Raw genomic sequence first — 14,139 nt, forward strand, 5'->3', positions numbered from 1 at the left:
CTGCTGAAAAATGAGCACTTTTAAGGCATTATCCTTTGGGGAAGTGATTACAAGCCTTTTCTGTAGCCGCAGAAGAGAACTAGCCCAGAGATCAGTGGGCAACATCTGCAGCGAGTCCATCAGCTCATTACAAAGAACTTCCCAAACAGCCAAACTATGCCAAGCCGGAATGAGCTTCCCTGTGGAAGTGGAATTTTCCACCCCTGAAGGTTTTCCATCAGAAGCTGGCTGATGGTTTATTAATATATTATCAAAGGACATAAAAGAAATTCATAGCTATTATTAACTGAATTCCTAAGTTGTGCCTGGCACAGTGTTAGACTTATTTATGTAGTTTTCTCTTTAATCTTCAAAAGAGCCAGGCAAAGTATGGAAGTATTGCCACCAATTCACAGATGAGGCAGTTTGGGGGTAAGGAGATTAGGTGACTTGCCTGTGGCCACCAACAAACGTAGCAATTCAGATATTCTTTCGAGTAATAAATTTTTTCTCTATTATGAAGACCTAATGAAGTGTAGACCCTTTCCCCAGAAAAACACCGATAAGTATAATTTTGATAAATTACAGTTGGTTTTATAGTTTCCAGAATTCCTTCTTAGAAACCCATTTATCCTGGGTTAAAAATCCATGGTTTAACTTTAAGAAATAAGTCTCTCAACTTAAAAAAAAAAACAAAAAACAAAAAACTGTGGTTGGTCTCCACACCCCTAGGCGCCACATCACTTGGGGACCCCAGTATTCATAAATTTTAAAAGCTCCCTAGCAGTTCCTATTATGAAGTACTGGTTTAGTTAGGCTGGATGACTTTTAAGTCCATTCCTACTCTCATATTTGAATATAGTAACATTCAACAGCAAATCCAATCTTTTTTACCTTTCATCCTTAGTAGTTTGGTTTTGTGTCAGTAGGTGGGTCACGGGAGCATATAGTTCATCAATTACCACACCTACCAACAAGAGGTCTGCTTCTAAATATACTTGTTTGGATGTTTTCCTTGGTTTCTATGGACTGTTTCCTGTGGGGGTTTTTTTTAATTGAATTCAATTCTACCAATATGTATTGGAAACCTATTATGCACAATGAGAGGGGATGATACATGGAACTGGGATAGAAAGGTGAGGAACATATATTCCCTGCTATTTATAAAAGTCATGCTGTAGTGCTTGCTGTCTCTTGTGCTTTCCTGTTTTAAAATTCACATGATTTATTTTTAAAACAGAACTCTGCACCTTACAATCACCTTTGTTATCAATGTTCTTTCATGAGATGATACCAATCAGAAGTTAGATGTAAATACCATATGAGTTAAGATTAGTCTCATTCACAGCAAGAAGTTCCTCTTTTACATAACAGTTGGGATGTGATCAATTTCAGGTGATAAGGTGTCTCCATGGTGACATGCATCCAAGCACCTCTCATATGATTACTATACCATTCTTATTTGACTATATCGGAATCCGCAAAACATGGCATCCAATTATGGGTCTAAGATGGCCACTCCAGGTAGTACCATTTCATCCACTTTCCAACTACAGAGAAGGGGAAAGTAAGATCCTTCTCCTTAAGAGAACAATCTGAAAATTATGTAGTTCATGTCTGTTTACATTGCATTGACCAGGACGTCCTCTGTGGACACATCTAACGTCAAGGAGGGTGAGAAAGGTGGTTTTTATAGTAATCAGACATCTAGTTGGTTCTATTGTTCAGTGTTCTGGTAGAAACTCCTTGTATGTCATTCTTCCACTCCCCCCCCCCCTTTTTTAATATGTGTTTATTGATTTCAGAGAGGAAGGGAGAGGGAGAGAGAGGTAGAAACATCACTGATGAGTGAGAATCATTGATCGGCTCCACACTGGGGATTGAGCCTGCAACCCGGTCATGTGCCCTGACCAGGAATTGATCCGTGATCTCCTGGTTCATAGGTTGATGTTCACCCACTGAGCCATGCCAGCCAAACCCCTCTTTTTAAAAATACTGAAAATATGCAATCGAATAAGTCTTTTTATAAGTATATGGCTATTATTAAATGATGGTGATAGAAAAACTACAGGAAAAATATGAACATCTGTTCAGTTTTTGCCTAGCAGCTGTTTGATACACTTGTAACATTCTTCACTACCGACTTTAAGTCCTACCTCTTCCTCTAATTAGCTGTGTGATTTTAATATGTCACTTGACATTTTGTGTCTTGTTTTCTTTCTCTGGAAAAGAGAATAATATCATCTAACTCTCAAGGTTGTTCTCCTGATTAAATGAATTCATGGATGTAAAAGTGTTTTTGAAAACTGGAAAGCACAATTCAGATGTTCAGTGGGTGGTATTATTGCACATTGCACAAGGCCTTGTAGTGAGGCACTGCCTTCCATTGACAAATCTTGAGGTGTTATCATTCTGGAGCAGTTACCTTGATCCTATTTCTAGAATCCAGGGACAGCCTGGTGCTTCACTGCCTCCACCAGAATCTTCCAGCTGGGGATGGGTTCCCTGGCTAACTACAGATCCAGAAGGCAGGTCAGGTCACTACCTATATTTCTTAACTGCCTGTTAAGCGAGCATGGAGTCCTTTTGGTTTTTCTTAATTTTCCGATACTAATATTCATTGGTAGTGTCATCAATAATAATCTAGAATCACAAGTCAATTTTCTAAAGCTCACGTGTACCTTCATTGAATTACTGTACCTTCATTGAATTACTCATTCATTTTCTACTCTGAGTTTCCATGTCTTCAGTGTTGCTCTTCTATATGCATTTATCCGCTTACTTTTCATTCATTCATCAAACATGTATGGAGGCCCTACTATTTCAAGCACTGGGGACCAAAGGCAAATAAAGTACAGTTCTTCGAGGTGACTTAAATGTATTTGGTGTACCTGGCACTTAGTAGGCCTTCAGTAGATGTTTGTTGTCCCTTCCTCCTCCCATGTTGCTCAGTTAACCTACCTGGTGCATCACTGACTATTGTGAATGTGTCCAGGAGAGACGGGTGGTGCTATGTGCTCAGAACGTCTGCAGCATAGATTCTTTTTCATTGGGCACAGCACGGATTTAGGGACTTCACATAGATTTCATCAGAATAAGGAGAAATTATTAAAATTTTGGTTTTGCTTCCCAGCCCCAGCTTCATGTACAGACCACAATGATAGAGTATCTTCCACTTTAATCCTTCTCCCCTTCCTTGATCCATTCCTCACCAAAGCATTTTAGACATAAAGTTCAGTAGGGAAGCATGGGGGATGGGATAGAAATCATCCTAACTTCCTCTTGCCCCTTCTCCTACCCTAAATTCTCAAAAGACATTATTGGAATGCACTATGGTTTTGGTAACAATACACCAATTTTAAAGTCTCTCCTCTTTGACATTAGTCAAATTTTTCTTCCTTTTGTAGGCTGTCAGCCAGATGAAACAGCAAAAATATTCGACAAAAGTCTCCTTCAGTTCACAAGAGCTACCTTTAGCACCAGGTCCATCACACCATTCAACAGAGGCAGTCTCCACGGGCTGTGGTAAGTTCTCTCTCTGAGCAGAATGGAATTGACTCATACTTTTAAAAAGGAAGGGATTGTCCTAGCCAGTTAGTTTCTCAGTGGTTAGAGCACTGGCCATTGAAGGGTCTCAGGTTTGATTCCGATCAAGGGTACATATTTAGGTGGTAGGCTTGATCCCCCCAGTGGTTGGGACAAGTGTGGGAGGCAACTAAATAATTGATGTGTCTCTTTCACATCAATGTTTCTCTCTCTCTTTCTGACTCTCCCTCTCCCTCCCACTCTCTCTAAAAATCAATGGAAAAAATATCCTCAGGTGAGGATTAACAAACAAAAAAAAAGTTCTCACAGCCCTCTGGCATGCACCAAACCTGTTTTACATATATAATTTAAATTGATTCTCCTCCCACAGCCTGTTCCCAGGCAGTATTACTCACAGCCTAGCTGGGGACGCTGTCAACTAGAGAAAGTAGAGACTTACTCTAATTCTGATTTTATTCTAACAAAGCCACACCACAGATAGAAAAACAGAGCCACCACCTACTGAACTTCTAAACACAACTGGACACTAGCCTATTTCATACAATCACATGTCCCAGAAGGCAAGAGGATGGCTGGAACTCCTTTATTTTATTTTGTACTACACATATTTGGAAAACAAATAAACTTGGAAAGAGGTCAAAGTGCACAAGTGATTGGAAAATGCAAAACTCTCTCTTTCTGACTCTCCCTCTCCCTCCCACTCTCTCTAAAAATCAATGGAAAAAATATCCTCAGGTGAGGATTAACAAACAAAAAAAAAGACCAAAAAAAAAAAGGAAGGGATGGTGAGGTCCTGAAAAGAGCACTAAACTAGGAGTCAGAAAGCTGGGCTTTGCGCCCCTCCTCCACTCCCTTAGCTTTGAGCTTGGCCAAGTCACTTTACTTCCTGTACCATTTTCCTCATCTCTACCATTGGGATTGCCTATTGCACATTGAATATAAAAGTACTAGCAGGGGAAAGGCCCTCAGTAAATGCTGTTTGAATCTGAAGCTTACAAATTATTCTCTAATCTCTCCAAAAGATTGTGTTTACTTCATGAATAATGTCTCTTAAAAATCATTCAAGCCCAATTGTTAGCCTTGCATATGTTGATGTAAGCTGTTTGAAGACTGATAATTTTCAGTGCTTAGAGAAATTAGTATTCACTCTTCTCTCTTTGAATTCCTGGCTTGAATTATGATGACTGGCGGTTGAAAATAGAACTTCAAAATGAATAATGAGTATTTCCATTTTGCTTTTATGCAATATAAGTCAGTTAAAGCGGGGGGGGGGGGGGGGAGGAAGGAGGACTATTTACAACACCATGCTCACCAATGACAAAGCATAAATCTACATGAATTTTTAGCACGACTAACACCTTATGGTATTTATCCTTTGCATATTTTTCATAAATATTAGCTCATAAGAAATTTAACATGCAGATACTATTCTGAAGAACTGGATTTTTACTAAAATACCTGAAGAATGTGGTCAGCAAATGACCCCTGGGTCAAATTTGGCTTGCCCTCTGTTTTCATATGGTCTGCAAGCTACACATGTTCTTTATATTTTTTAAGAGTTGAAAAAAAATCAAAGGCATATTTAATGACAATGATGTGAAATTCACATTTCAGTGTCCATAAATAAAATTTTATTGAACACTCATTTGTTTATATCTTGTCTCAGGCTGTTTTCACACTCTAAGGATAAAGTTGAGTGGTTGCAACAGAGACCATATGCTCTATAAAGCCCAACGTATTTACTACCTGGCCTTTTCCTGGAAAAGTTTGCTGACTGCAATGGAGACCAACTGAGTTTTGATCATATATATCACATATGTATGCCTCAATAACAGAAATGAATCATCCTACAATTTAATCTGTGGAAATGTATTCAGTCAGTCACCTACTTATCCAGCCTTTATTGGGGACTTGGTATGCATGAGGCTCTGGGCTGGATCCTATGAGAGAAATAAATAGCCAGACTGAGTCCGGGCTGGCTGGGGTGAGGCAAAAGTGGCGGAGGGAAGGAAGGGCCATCGCCAGCATCTCTGACTATGTGTTCACTCTCTTCTCACTCGAGACTAAACTAGTCATTTACAAAAGAGTATAAACTTTTTAAAGCACCCATGAAATGGATGTACATTGTCTTTATTGTTAGTAAAGGGGATATGAAGTATGAAATACACATGCTGCAAAAACATCAAGAGACAAATCAGGTTTATAACATTCTACTTCTAATATAGCTTTTTTTTTATTGTTACTGAGGTTGTGTCCCTAAATTTCTCACTCTTCACCGAGAGACCATTAGATTAATAAATTCCATATGGTCAGGAACAGCAGATATATGAATGCTACAATCTGCCAGACCCTGGGCAAGGTGCCTCACACACATTTCATTCCTCTAACAGCCTATTAGGTGGTGGTTCCATCATTTCTCTGATGAGGAGTGAGTGTCAGTTGCACCCACCCGCTAGTTTTTCTCTTGGGAGCTCAAATTCAAACTTGTGCCCTCTTGTCACAAAGACCATGATTATTGCTTAGTCAGAGCAGAACCCCCACAGTCTTCCCTAGAGCCTGTTCCCTTTTGTTTTATACCAGGGATTAGCCAACTTTTTCTGTAAAGAGCCAGATAGTAAATTTTGAAGGCTTGCGGGCCATCTGGTCTCTGTTGCAGCTACTCCACTGTGCCATTGTAGTGTGATAGCAGCCGCAGACTAGATGTAAATGAAGGAGCAGGGCTTTGTTCCAGTGCAGCTTTATTTGTGGGTGTTGAAATTTGAGTTTTATATAATTTTCAGGTGTCTTGAAATACTATTTTTCTTTTTCTTTTTTTTCAACTTTCTAAAAATGTAAAAGTCATTCTTGGCCCTCAGGCCATATGTAGTCAGTCCGCATGCCCTTGCTTCCACATAATTTAATGAGCTTTGTGGGTCTCAGTGTGGCCCCAGTGCATTAGCTGCAGGTGACCAGCAGATGGGGCCCTCTATTATCAGCCCCTTACTAAATCACATCAAACGTAAGAATCAATACTTACGATGACCAAACTTAGTTATAAAAAAAAGAGACATCTCTGAAGACTATTATTTGTATAAGACTCTTGAAAATAACATTTGACTGTTTTGATTTTTCAATGGGTTAGCTTTAGTCATCTGAAAAATGCAGATATGTAGAATTTATGCTAGACAAATGGGTATTAAAAATCGTTTCTGCCTGGCTGGTGTGGCTCAGTGGTTGAGCATGGACCTATGAACCAGGAGATCACGGTTCAATTCCTGGTCAGGGCACATGCCTGGGTGGCAGGCTTGATCCCCACTAGAGGGCTTATAGGAGGCAGCCAATTAATGTTTCTGTCTCTCTATCCCTCTCCCTTCCTCTCTGAAATCAATAAAAATATATATTAAAAATCTTTTATCAGCCAATAAATTTTTCTCTCCTAGCTTTTAGAAAAACCCAGTCTAAAACAATAGTTCCAAAAAGTAAATCTTTATAGAAGACCAATAATACATACTTTTAACAAGCTTTTCATTTATGGAGCCAGCAATTAATTCTTGAGTTGTGTTTATATAACACTTTTTTTTTTTTTTACTATGTATACATTTGGGATCATTTTTAGGTATTGATTTTGCTTGTTTTTTTCAGTTACATCATAATTTATGGTGTATTTTAAGATTGAAAATTTTCAAGCTAACATGGATGATTGGGAAGGGGGTTAGTTATTGCTTTAATCTCAAAAGTGTCATAGGAATGTCATGTTTCATCTCTGGGTGAATGGGCAGGAATGACCCAGCCTTTTCCTCCGTGGTGCTTGGCAGGAAAAGAGTGAAATGATAAACACATGCAGAGCGTGTGTGCGAGCGGAGCTTCATCTCCTGCCTGCCAGTTACTCCGTGTTCACTCCTTCTCCAGGTGGTTTCCAGGCACCTCTGTCAGTGGATCCTGCCACGTGTCCCATTGTCCCCGGCCAGGAGATGATCATAGAAATATCCAAGGGACATTCGGGGCTTGGCCTCAGCATTGTGGGAGGAAGAGACACACCCTTGGTAAGTTTCTACATGTGAAATGTAGCCACTGTCACAAAGTTACTCTTGAGCCTCCTTGTGGCCATGTGTCACTTTATGGAAGAGTTTGTTTTTTTATGGTATGGGGAAAATAAATAATTGTAAATGGGCTTATATCCATATTCTGGGCAGCTTTCAAATGTTTCTGAGTGTTTAATAGTCAGGATTTTGTCCATCTAGGAGGCTGAATATTTTTTATAAGTGCTGATTAGATCAACTACATCATAGCAGCATTTAGAACTATTATAACAATGTTTAGGATGGTGCCTGGATATACAAACTGTAAATATAGGTATGAACTGTTGCTGTTATCATCATCATTATTATTTAATGGAGTGCTAGATAAAAGTATACATCAGTTCTAGCCCAGCAATTTAGCTTTGCTTTACTCTCACATGGTCTCATTCAGTCATAATTTTTTTTAAATTGGTCTAGAAAGTTAGTTTCTGCTTGGATGATAGATCTTTGATTATGTAGTACCTTTTCATTGTCACTAATCAATAGTGCCATTAGAATGTAAAACATCATGGGTTTTTATTTCCTCAAGATGTGATTAATCAATGCATGTATATTTGAATAAGTAATGTATTCACGAAGTTTAATTGACACAAAAGGATATGAAGTGAAAAATAAATATCCCTCCTGTCCTTTTGCCCTAGGCTTGCCCTCTACCCCACCCCAGCTTCAACCAGGGCCTCTCCTTAGAGACAATCACTCTTATTAATGTATATGTTTTTTTAAAATGAATATTTTGATATTTCTTTTGCCTATTTTATTTAGTAAGGAATAAATTATATATGCCAGGTTTACAGATAAAAATAACTATAATATGATTAATAAAATGATGTTTCCCATTTTTGGCAGGAATATAATGTTTCTGTGCTAGTAGTATCAAGGGGTGAGAAGGTCCTATTCTGTTTTTCTGTAACAGCTATTAGCCCCCTAAAGCACTAGGCAACCCAAACACAGTATATGCTACAGAAACCGGGGTCTTAATGCCTTGCCCATGTTTCCTAGTCATGGTCCTTCTCTCTTCTGCTATCAGGCCCAACCTAGAGAATCCCGATGTTTTGTTCCATCCTACTAGTGAAGCACCTGAGCCTGATGTGCTCAAAGGCCAGTGTTTGTTTATTAAAACACTAGAGACCCAGTGCATGAAATCCATGCACTGAGTAGGGTCCCTAGGCCTGGTCAGCAACCAGGGCCAATCTATGGGGTGATCGGGGGCCCCCTGCTGGCACCCTCCTTGGCTGGCCTGGGGCCTACAGGTTGGGGGAAGCACCTGCATTGAGCATCTGCCCCCTGGTGGTCAGTGCATGTCATAGTGATTGGTTGTTACGCTGTTCAGTCGATTTGCGTATTAGGCTTTTATTATATAGGATTTCATCTTCTTCCGTTTGATGAAAGCTTGCTAAAAGCTTTTCTCCAGAGTTGAGGATAACTTATTTCCTGAATGATCTCCATTTGCCTCTGCAGGCAGGAACTGCTGCGTGTGGCTTCCCGTATGCACTACGTTTTTCCATCAGCATGGATAGAAGTAGAAACAGCTAATTTAACTAGCTCAACAGCCAGTTTTAGCTCCCAGCCTTTTCATGGGTCTTTGCCTTCTTAAGGCTGCCGAACTTTTCTACATTTCTCATTGTTTGGCTTGGAATGTTCTCTGTTATTGAGGAAAGGGGTAAACTCTTCCTTAAGTTTCCCTTTAAGTGACTTGATCTGGGCTACATTTTTTCATTGTATTTTTAATAAGGCCTCCTAATTATATGGGATCTGGTCTTTGAGATGTTCATAGAAACGCTTTGGCCCACCCTCCAGCCAGCTCCTAATATGGACAGAAAGTAACACACCACCAACATAGCACCAGAGCAGACCCCGTTCCCCAAACCTGCAATGCAATCCAGCCTCTCAGACCTGCCCCACTCCCCTCAAATTGCTCTCTTTCTGCCCTCTTCCCTCCCCACTATCCTCACCAAGATTCTTTACCTTCTATAGAATGTCTTGCCTAACTTTTTCAGCTTCTATGGCCTCTCCTCTTCTGGTCTCCAAGCTGATGGTTGACTGCTCATTTCTCTGTTAGCTCTCAGTCATATTTCTTCTCGACCATTTATCAGCTGGAACGGGGTCCTTAACCTCTCAGAGTTCATTTCCTGACCCATGGTCTATTAATAGGGAATCTGTAATCTCTTACAGAGTGGCTAGGAGGATCGATGAGATGACCAGTATATGGTGCTTAGCCAGGGTGCCTAGCACATAGTAAGCAATTGCACTTGACATGTACCTTCTCCAAGCCTCAGTTTCCATGCTTAATAATCCTCACCCACTGGGTTGTGGTGAGGATCAGAGACTTCATAAACAGTAGGGAAGTATGTGTAGATATTACTAAGGCCATTGGGGTGGTATTCAGAAACTACTGGTTGACTCTGAACATTGGGTGTACCTTCCTTCCAGGGCCTGTTTTCTCATTTTCCTAAAGAGATGCTTCTGAATGTTTAATCATTACATTTGTATCATAAAGCTACATTTGAAATGAATCAAGCGTAGAAAAATGTGTAGTGAATTCTTTCATAAGCAAAAAGGAACCTTTTTACTTCTTGCAAATATTTGCAAGAAATATAAGGAACCTTATATATTTGCAAGAAATATGTTTCTTGCAAATATAAGTCTCTTTATACTGCTTAAAATAAGGCAGAGCTGGGTTTCCCACCGATCAGAAGACTTGAGTCAGCATGTCTGGCCTAGCTGAATGAGTTTGTTAGCTGATATATGTATATATATTTGCTTTTGTTGTTATTAATTCTACTTTGCCTTGTGTGGGCTGGTTAGAAAAGCTAAATAAGATGTGCCCACGCTGTTCGTGGGTCTTTAATATTGCATATGTTTGTGCTACTGGCTGCCAGGCTGCGGGCTTCTGCTGCTCCCATCCCCTCCTGCATCCTGGGTGTGAGGCTGCTTGTTAAATACTATGCTCCGCTTCTCTTGCCACCATGAGGCCACCAAAAATTGCCTTAAGAGCATCTTGAGGTCCATAATATATAACCCTGCCTTTTGAGACCGTAAATCCCATTGTCCTTGGAAGGCTAAGCACCACTTAAAAATGAGAAATGGGGCACAGCTTTTATTTCCTAACCTCGGGTACCTCATCAAATCGGTAAGTTAGACGCACTGTAATGTCTAGGCATGTCGTTTTGGTGAGGCTGAACAGCACGGGGTAGAAGGTGCACTAACAAATAAAACCATTGTTTATCACCATGAAGGTCTTTCTTTTTCCCCCTCCAAATTTTAGCATGGAACATGCAGCTTAATCAACACTCCAGGTCACATGATCCAGTCAGATCCTGGGAGGGCATCCAGCCAGCAGGAAGTTAGCAGAGCAAGACGAGACCATAGGAAAGGAAACTGTGGACAATGTTGACACTCACTCTCAAAAGTGCCTTTGCACTTGCCCTTGCGCATTTGATTATGTGGCGCATCCTTGCTTCAGCTCTGGTGCCGGGAAAGAGCACGTTTTGCGTGCCCGTGACTCTTCTCAAGCATCTGCTCCAACCTTCCCAATTAGGGTTTCTGTTCCCTCTTTGTTGTTTGTCCAACAGATATTTTTGCTGTCTTGAGTGGAATTAAACCTCTGGGACTTGATCTTGACACCACATCAGTCCTATCTGCTATAAATAGTGTCTCTGGAGCGGAGACAGATGGTTTCCGAGATCACAGAGGGAGATCTCATTTAGCATCCCAATGCATTTGCAGAAGATCATCTAAATAGACCTTTTAAAATACCAAGATAATGATGAGGGTGAGCCTCCAGGAGGGTTTATGAGCACACCTGGACCCAATCCTCCACGACAAACCCTGCCTCTGTTGTTTTAATCTTCTGATGTGCTCCCAGGTCTGCTTTTGGCGAATATGGCTCTTCTGTGATAGGTTGCATATGTTTGCTCAAAGGCTGCCCCTTGCTTAGTCTAAGAATACAAAATTGAGTGAAAAACCCTGTCTTCAAAGAGCTCACACGTTCATTCAAGTTGATTCTACTGCTTTAATGTTTATGGTGTAATATAGGGAATCAGCCAATGAAAAATCATAACAGGGGCTATTAAAACAGGGACTTCCTCTGGAAAGTAGAAAAAAGTAGAGGTTAGTACACACTTTATAGATTTAATTAATGTAGGCTAGGTTTTATATGTGTCTCACAAGCCAGTGTCTTAGTCCATTTGGGCCGCTATAACAAAATACCACAGACTGGGTGGCTTATAAACAACAGAAATTTATTTCTCACAGATCTGGAGGCTGAAGTCCAAGACCAGGGTACCAGCATGGTTGATTGAGGGTCTCTGGGTTACAGGCTTCTCGTTATCCTCTCCTGATGAAAGGATCAAGGGAGTGCTATGGGGCCTCTTTTTTAAGGCACAGATCCCACTCAGGAGGGCTTTGCCCTTGTGACCTAATCACTTTCCAAAGGCCCTTCCTCCTAATATCACATGGGACTTCAACTTGTGAATTTGAGGGGAAGACACAGCCAGGAAACCAGATCGACATGTTGCATAAAAGAGATAGTATCTTAACGCATATTTTTTATTTCCTTCTACCCAACTATCTATCCATCCCTTCACCCTGTCTTCCCCTCCCTCCCTCTCTTTGGTCTTGGAATGGTAATTTGCATGAAATCTTGCAGCTCAGAGGACTTGGCCTATTCTGCCAAAGGAAAGACCAGGGACTCTTACATCTTACAATGATTATACCATATTCCTCAAACCTCTCCCTGAAGCCCTCAATGCCCTCTTCTCAGACACGTTTGCTTGCTGATTAGAAGGTGTTTTTTCTCCATTGTCCTCTGCCTGGGGAATTCTAGAGAAGAGAAGAAAAAACTTAAAAAATGAATCTTTTATCTTAGAGTTTCAGCAGACGTGAACTGTTCTTGGGACTGAACAGTAACGTGGAGAAAGAACGAAGTAAGTTTCTTCGGGACCCTCACGCTGTCCGTTTCCTTTCTCTGGGTATCATTTCCAAAGGTCCCAAACTGTAGACAGTGTGCTCTGTCAACCCTCTCAGGCAGCACAGCAGAGTAATGATGCTGGCCCTGTGGCCTCAGAATCCCAGATCTTTACCCGGGGGTCCTTGGACAAGCAATTTAACTCTTTAAGTCTGCTTCTTCCTTCATAAAATAGTGATGGTGACAAAATATACCTCTTGAGGTTGGTATGTGGATTAATTAAAATAAAGAATATAAAGGAAAAAAAGAATAAAAAGGACTTTTCCCAGTGCTTGTCTATACAGAGTTATTAGTTCTTCTTATTATTATTAGTAGTAGTAGTAGTAAGCAGTCATATTAAAATAGATTCTTAGCTCCCTTCATCTGTGTGTCTTTGGTACGTTTCTTGTACTGTGAGAAATACGATTTTGTTTCTGACAATTAGATATTTGGGTTTTTTTAGCATGAAAGTTTTATAAAGTGATTCAGGAACTATTATTAATATGTATCATCTCATTTTATACTCACAGCAACCCAATAAGAAAGGTTTATCACTATGGGAAAGCAATGTTCCCATTTTACAGATGAGGAAATTGAAGCACAAATTTAGTTAGTAATTTCTCTGATGACATAATACTAGCATTTGGTCCAGTTGGGGTTTACTTAGACAGTCTGATTCCAAAGCCACACTATTTGTGTCCCTTTTCTAGCGCTATACTATGTGTCATCAGTCTTCTGTAAAAGGGAGTTATCCATGTCCCCACCAGACCCTGAGCCTTGAGAACAGGCCTGTTTTATTTTATTTTGCATCTTTAGTACCCCCATATAGTGCCTGATACACTTAAAAACATGACTCTCTGACCAGCCTCATTGCACCACTCTGAATCCAGCCATGCCAGCCTTATTCAGTTCCTTCTATGGGTCTTGCTCCCACCTAATGCCAGGCTTTTGCATATACTATTAGATCTGTACGGAATGCTTCTCTGATCGATTTTAACTGTAGCTTGAGTACCCTACTCATTTCTGGGCGTGATTCTGCGGTTAACAAGAACGTTGTTGAAATCACAGCATTTGAGAAAGAATAGAACAGACTGGAAGAAGGAAGACCAAAGGGACAATGCACACCAAAGCTACCTTGATCAATTCAGGTGCTCCCAAGGGGGCTCATTGAAAAACAAATCTCACTTGACTATAAGGAAGGACTTTCTGAAGGTTAGCTGACCAAAGGTGCCTGGGACAGTGCGTGTCCCATCTTGAGAAATATTTTGACAAAGGCAGGCAGCCACTCTGCAAGGATATTATTATTGTTGGGTTTTGTTTTTTAATCAGGAAGGAACATTTACATTTATAACTTTTTTTCAAAACGATAGTATAAGAAAATTCATTCTCTCTCTCTTTTATTCCCGTCTCACAAATTCCTTTAAACTGCATAGCCTTGCCCTAACCGGTTTGGCTCAATGGATAGAGCATTGGCCTGCGGACTCAAGGGTCCCAGGTTCTATTCTGGTCAAGGGCATGTACCTTGGTTGCGGGCACATCCCCAGTGGGGAGTGTGCAGGAGGCAGCTGATCGATGTCTCTCTCTCATCGATGTTTCTAACTCTCTATCCCT

At 40.5% G+C, this 14,139-nt stretch overlaps 1 protein-coding gene across 2 annotated transcripts in view; it reads left to right on the forward strand.

The window, feature by feature from the left end:
* INADL (InaD-like (Drosophila)) overlaps nucleotides 1–14,139 on the forward strand; it is a 282,818-nt gene that overhangs the window by 211,918 nt on the left and 56,761 nt on the right. For both annotated transcript variants that reach the window (XM_006773216.2, XM_006773215.2), the window contains exons 33-34: nucleotides 3,387–3,504; nucleotides 7,414–7,547. In XM_006773216.2, coding sequence (XP_006773279.1) covers nucleotides 3,387–3,504; nucleotides 7,414–7,547 — 252 coding nt within the window. The remainder of the gene's footprint in view (nucleotides 1–3,386; nucleotides 3,505–7,413; nucleotides 7,548–14,139) is intronic.

Source organism: Myotis davidii, unplaced genomic scaffold, assembly GCF_000327345.1.
Source record: "Myotis davidii unplaced genomic scaffold, ASM32734v1 scaffold205, whole genome shotgun sequence".
NCBI lineage: Eukaryota > Metazoa > Chordata > Mammalia > Chiroptera > Vespertilionidae > Myotis > Myotis davidii.